The 7,081-nt window shown below is 39.8% G+C and overlaps 1 protein-coding gene across 1 annotated transcript in view; it reads right to left on the reverse strand.

The window, feature by feature from the left end:
- Window positions 1-7,064, reverse strand: part of ENAH (ENAH actin regulator) — a 143,518-nt gene extending 136,454 nt beyond the window's left edge. The window contains exon 1 of the mRNA XM_082217485.1: window positions 7,038-7,064. Coding sequence (XP_082073611.1) covers window positions 7,038-7,049 — 12 coding nt within the window. The 5' untranslated portion in view covers window positions 7,050-7,064. The remainder of the gene's footprint in view (window positions 1-7,037) is intronic.
- Between the last annotated feature and the right edge of the window lie 17 nt (window positions 7,065-7,081).

The raw sequence follows: 7,081 nt of genomic DNA on the forward strand, positions 1-7,081 counted from the left end.
GAAAAGTTGGAGCATGGAATAAAATAAATGCAAGCAGATGGGAATAACTGGCATCATGCTTTGAGTTTGATCTCCTCTTTGCTTTTTGGTCCTTCTGTTCTCATAACAAAAAGAACCTGCTGGATCAGGCCATCCGTTCTAGCATCCTGTTTTCACAGTGGCCAGCCAGATGCCTATGGGAAACCCAAAAGCAGGAATTGAGCAGAACAGCAGACTAGCTATCTGTGTTTACCACCGACTGGTATTCACATGCATACTGCTTCTTGTGATCATACTGTCTCTTGTGATTGTGCTGGGGGAGGGAGAATGAGCCAAGCCCATATCTTGACCTGACCATGTAAACATTAAACCATAGTTTAGTGTTAAGTCCAAACATACAGGTTCTAAGGAGCTGGATAGGCAGATAGATTACTTCTACATGACTCAAATGACAGTTAAAACCTTTTCTAGTCAAGGGTTGTATTTCAGCTTTTGCCTAATGCCTTGTTGAGGAAGGTTGTGCTCTATATCTTACTGTGAATGAGCAGTGTTTGTTCTTGGCTTCCTAATTCTGGTTTATTTGGGTTAGGAAATCATGGTTGGTTGCTGCTGTTCACACTAAGTAAGAGAGCAGCAACATGCACTGGTTTATGACTTACCCTGATGGAACATGGCCAATTATTTGCTTGTAAAAGCCAAGTACTGTGTATGCAAATGATTCTTCTCAGCCTCAGGTTTGAGTGACAATGAATGGTAAATGACTGATCTCTTATTTTTTATTAAAATGCTCTTTTATTCTTAAAATACTAGAGGCTCTGAAAGTATATAATCTTAGTAGCACCATACAGGTGGATGTGTTTCCTAGAAAATGGCTACTTTTGTTTTTCTTGTTCCCTAAATTTTCATTTATTCTACTTGATCCCATGTATTTTTAGTCAGACCTTCATGGTGTGTAGTGGTGGTTGTTTTTCAGATAATTGTGTTTGGGATTTCATCTATAGAGAATGCTGAGGACTAGGCAACCATATTTCATACTGAAAAGCCACTAGCATCCTATAAACGTGTAGCTATGATGGCACATAGGGGATGTGTTTAGCACAATTACAATTGCAGCTTGCTACTGCGTATTTCGTATAACAGAGTGAACTTGTTTAGCTGCTTATCTACTGTTCACTTTCTTCAGGATCCTAATTGGTAACTGGCTCCACTTCCTTTTCTCAGTTCTGTATGAGGCTACCATGTGCTAGATGCAATGATTATTAAAAGCATCTGAGTCATCCTTGCTGTAATGCTGCAGTTAAAAAGTGGTTCATCAATACAGTATTATCACATCTAATCAAGAGCATACCTTATGAAATATGTAACTGGGCTTAATTTTTCCTTCCTCTGATTTTTTTTTAATCTATATTTGTGGGGATGGTACAATGCAAAGTATTGATAGCATGGTCTACTTGATTAGGGGGACAAAGGGCATATATCGGAGTAATTATGGGTTTTACTTAGTCAGCATACCTTATATCAAAACCAGGCACTTAGAATTTTTTAGAACAGTGGACTTTATATTAATGCTGTGTTCTTAATGGCCTCCTGACACCCACAGTAACATCCCCTCCAAAAATCAAAAGCAGGTGTGAATATACAAATGGAGGCCTTGGGATATTGGTCCATCAATGGTTATGAAGGTCTCAATGAAGAGTTAAAAAATTGCCTGCTAGGGCGTCATTTTCTTCCTAAAAATCCACATTCTAGCCAGGCTAGAAATAACCTCAAGGCCTTTCCTATTACTCCCCCCCCCTTCCCTGACGTTTTATCTGTGTTTTGTTTTATGCACTGTCTCATACTATTACATGTTATTTTTATATTGTTAGATGACTTGACCATAGTCATGGAAATTGATTGTACAAATATAAGAAATTCCATTAGTTTTTTAAAAGCGGAAACATGTTTTTTCTACAGAATGCAGGAAGGAGAGTTCAGAGGTCCTAGAGATGTGTGTGTGTGTTCTAATCATGAGGAAGTACTTATTGCAGTACAGCCTCTCCCCACTCTCAAGTGATCATCACAAAGGCTCCTGGTGACTCATGCACTGCTTTCAGCGCCTAAACGGGGTGGAGGTAGAATGGAGGAATCCCCACTCACAGGCATCCTGTTATAAGTGGGGATTCCCCTGTAGTTTGATCCTGATAAGAAATTGCTTTTAAGAATTCATATAAGGAAAACTGACACCAGTGAATGATCATGTTTGTATACCAAATTTTGCCCTGAGCTAGCTAACGACGTGTGTTAATTACTGTATCTCGTACCACACCTAAAACCTTTCATGCTGGCACATCCACAGGTGAACAAGAAGAGTAGTCAAGTTGGCATGCAAAGAAAGGCAACATAAAGCATTTGACAATTGATCGCTATGAGGCATAATGTGAATTTATTTTTATTTTATTTTATTTTTTAAAAGATGCCTTATTCCTAGATGCTTAAAATGCCTTTGAAAGAGTTGAAAAACCCTGTCTTCAGTGTTTGTACTGAATTAAGTATTCCAATGTACTGTCACAATATGCAGTAATTCTGTATCAAATATTTATCTGTCAAGGGACAAGGTGATACCACCCTCATAGATCCAGACCTTACATAACTGTATATTTTTCAGAAATATCCATATGCAGGATCTAACAATATAAAACCAGAGTGGGTGAGAGAGATCTGAAAAAAAGCTAAAGGTAGACAAACAAAGATACACAGGATCCCTTGAAAACAACTGAAATAGAATAATACCTAGAAGTTTGTGAAATCTTGTTTGCTCACCTAAACTAAATCTTGGATGGAGTGTACAAAGATGAATGCCTAATCTTATGTACTTACTATGGATTGAAATTCCATTGAAATAGATTATAAAAAGCCTTCTAAGCCTTTAATTTTATATGAGGATGCAGAAGTCATTCTAGCAAAGTAGTGAAAAGCTTACATAAGGAACCCTAGGAAAATAGAGAGCAGCAGGTTAGATTTTCTACACTAACGATGCCTGCAGGTTAAGGAAAAAATAGGAATAAGTATATGAATAAATGCTTACCTAGTTTGTTTGTTTTTTTAAATACAGTCAGCATGTTTATGAAATCTATACATTTTCTTGAGTAAGTGATGTGTTAGTGTGATACATTTAGTAAGGGCCAAGTGTAAGAAACTGTATAAGTGAAAAAGGTTTGGGAAGGCATTACTTCCAAGGAATAGCAGGGTTTAAGTACTAAACTTTGAAGATGGAGTTACAACTTTTGAGTGAATTGGCTGAGTCGCCTTACAAATTCTAATGCAGTCCCATTAGAAAATGCAGTGCACCAAAAGAAGCTTTAATGTACTTCCAAACAATGTACTTCCCTCACTGCGAGAAGCCAAGTTACAGGGAACCAGGCAGAGGGCCTTCTCGGTAGTGGCACCCGCCCTGTGGAACACCCTCCCACCAGATGTCAAAGAGAAAAATAACTACCAGACTTTAGAAGACATTTGAAGGCAGCCCTGTTTAGGGAAGCTTTTAATGTTTGATGTATCACAGTATTTTAATATTTTTTTGGAAGCCGCCCATAGTGGCTGGGGAAGCCCAGGCAGATGGGCGGGGTATAAATAATAAATTATTATTATTATAAGTAAAGGATTTATTGGGGTATGTGGGGGGATAAAGTCAGTTTATTTGTAAAACACTCCATTGACACTGATTTATGAATTCTGCACATAACTGAATGTGCTCAGTTTTATTCTATGATAAATAAATTACAGGGAATTTGCTACTAGAAGTTCTTTGAACTTTAAAGGGATAATATTAAGGGCTGCAAAATATTTCTATAGCTTCACATAATAATAGCACTTTGCCTCTATCCAACTTTAAGATCTGCAGTGGAGCCAGAATTATAAAACTAGCTTATTACAAGTGAGGCATATAACAAAATGTGATGTGGAGTGTTCCAATTCAGGGTGCAAGCTGACTGCCCCTTTCTAGGATACACCATTCCATCCCACCCTCTAGCAGTCAGCATTATGTGCCCATTGAACATGCTCAATCCTCACTGCTATTTTGGGCTCATCCCAATTTTTTTCAAAAAAAAAATTTGGTACTTCTGTAAGTCTTTGGGGTCCCCCAAGCTTGCTACTGTGTAGATTGTGCTGTGCTGAGAAATCACACTTTGAAGGTGAGTTTTCTAAGAATACATTGCTTCCTGCCGGGTGACAGAATAAGAGATTCTGACCTGAGTTGCATTGCTAAAGATAGGGTGGGATGCATATCCAAAATAACCGTGTTAGGTGTACTTATCACTAATGTATTAAACTTGTGTCTTGTGTCAACATCTTATCTTTTTTTACTAACCATCCCTAATCACAATGAAGTTGAGGGAGAGGTGCTTGGCATTACGAAAAGATGGCAAGTAATTATGCACTATCATGCAAAAATCGGGCAGACCCACTAAGGAGTGCTCCTAAGCATATCCACTATATTTTGCTGGTATGACACCATGTTTACCATTGATAGCATTTAGTATAAAGGTTACTGTAATTAGATTAGAGTGGCTGGGGAAACCCAGCCAGATGGGTGGGGTATATTATTATTATTATTATTATTATTATTATTATTATTATTATTAACTTAAGCATAATGTCTAGAGGAGCATGCAAGTTGCTTATGTGTGTGATGGTTGGGATATGTACTCCCCATAGATGGAATGTATTTAATTATGATGCTGTAATTTCAAAAAGCCTTTAGCACAAACGAATAAAAGGTATTGTGTTTACTGCTGGCAGCTAGCAACATGTATATAGGGCACATACACTTTAGCAGTTTAAAATGTAACAAGGCCATTCCCTCCTGCTGTGTTTCAAGTGGTGTCTTACGTAGCTGTACACATAACTACCGTATTTGTTTCCTTGCACATTACCCAGTTTGTTTCCCCCTGTCTGCAACCCTCCGAAACTCCTGTTCATCTGCGTATGCACTGTCATCTGTGCACGTGCAACAGCAATCTAAAGTTTACACACCTCAGCTTAACCACAGCTTGTTTTCAAATTGGATGAGAAGTGCTATGAGGGAAAACAGTATTTTGCAAGATGCTACAATATACGTTTGGATTGTGTACTTGTTTTTTTTAAACACCAGCCACGGGAGTGCACTGGAGTCGGAGTAAATGGTAATGTGTACACAGCCATAGTCTCTCACTATATTATGTGGGAGGTTCATGTGGAATTGATGTAAAGGTACAAAGAAAAATGTGCTCTTAACACAAACCATATGAAGATTAGTTCTGGTACAAATGAAGCTGTGGAAACTTGGGTCATTAAATACTTGGACTCTATGAAATATGCTTAACCCTACTGTTGCACAGAGAGACTAGAGCTCCTCTGCACTTCATAACCCCAGTGAGATTACGTGTTTATTTTCTTGCTGCATACCAGAATTCATTTGACATGATTTCTTCGACAACTCAGTATGTGTTTTCAGTAAAAAGCCACTGTTAGCTGTTAAAGAGAATGGAATGAGTATAAACACTAGCAGCAATGGGTTTTATATGCATGCTAGAATAACCATGTTCTGCCAGGTTGAGCTTTTGCCCAGCAGGCTCTGAACACTGGTACGTAGCCATATATTTGCAGGGGACGTTCATTTCAGTCTGCCATTTCTGAACACCACCCAATACAGGCCTAATTTAAAGTGGACAATTGGCACAATGGATTTTCTGTTCTTTCATTTAACCTGCACAAACCAGCTTCGGAGCTGTGTCGGTTTCTGCTTTTCTTTCACTTCCCCTCGTGTGGGCTTAAGAGGATGCTTTGGGCCCCAATGCTGAAAAAATTACATGCATAACTCTGTTGAGGGAGGGCCCTGTAACTCAGTGGATTTATCAGAAAGCAGACTTCTTCCACCTGACCTCTCACTTCATCTTTTATACATTAATACAGCCACCTAATTCACACTCTTCCATCCCCTTTCATACATGCAATTTTTAATAGCCCTTTGAATCTTCCCCTCCCCATTATGTTCTTCCAATCACCATTATCCTTTATTATCTAACATGTAGCAAGAACAGGACAAACTTTCCTTATAGAGGTGGGAGAAAATGGAAGTGTACTGTATTAAGCCTCCAGGCTGGAAAAAAATCCTATGCAAAGCAATTTCTGAACACATTACAGTATTGGGTTAAAATGCATCAAGGTAATTTCCCCTCTGTGTTTCAAGTCACATTTGCATGCTGAGGTACACACCAGAGGGGTGTGTGGATGTCCTCAAGTGATGTGCTTTACCTCTTTGGTTTCCTTGCCCCTGAATTCCCAACCCCGACTCCTACACATGAAACTGTCATCTGCACATACGCTGTCATGCACACATGCACAATGGAGTTTCAAATATGCACACCTCAGTTTACTGCAAAGCGAACGCATCTTAATATTTCCTTTCAAATGGAAGCTGGTTTGAGGGAAAACACAACATCAGCATTTCTCACTAAACTATAGGATAGCTCTGCACCATGGGTAATGTGCAAACATGAACTCAAAAACCAGTGGGATCCAGGGGGTTAACTCAGTCAGTAGAGCACGAGACTCTTAATCTTAGAGTCACGGGTTTGAGCCTCATGTTGGGTGAAAGGTTCCTGCAATGCAGGGGTTGGACTAGATAATCCTCGTGGTCTCTTCCAACTCTACAGATTCAAGAGTAAACACCAATGTGTACACAGCCTAAGGCGCGCATCGCTTCACTATGTGGTCACACCCACGGCACACCTTTAAAGTGCATTTAAAGCACATGACTTCCCCAAAGAAATCCTGGGGACTGCAGTTTAGTCCTCACAGAACTGCCAAATTCTACAGTTCCCAGGATTATTTTGAGGGGGGGGGAGTCAGGTGCTTCAAATTGGTGTGGGGAGCAGTGGTGGATGTGTCGTGTTGCGTGTCCTAAGCCAAAAGAAAAGAAGCCTTCAGAGCCTTTGAAGCGCGTTACACGCAGCAGCGAAAACAAACCCATCCCGGATCTTGAAGCTGCTGTCCAACCCAACGCAAGACTTTCGCCGAACGACACGCGTTACGACCTTGGTTTCCATCTCTGCGGTGCTCCCAGCAGCTACCTTCCCCC

This window comes from Podarcis vaucheri (genome assembly GCF_965113315.1).
Source record: "Podarcis vaucheri genome assembly, chromosome: 3".
NCBI classification, from domain to species: Eukaryota; Metazoa; Chordata; class Lepidosauria; order Squamata; family Lacertidae; genus Podarcis; species Podarcis vaucheri.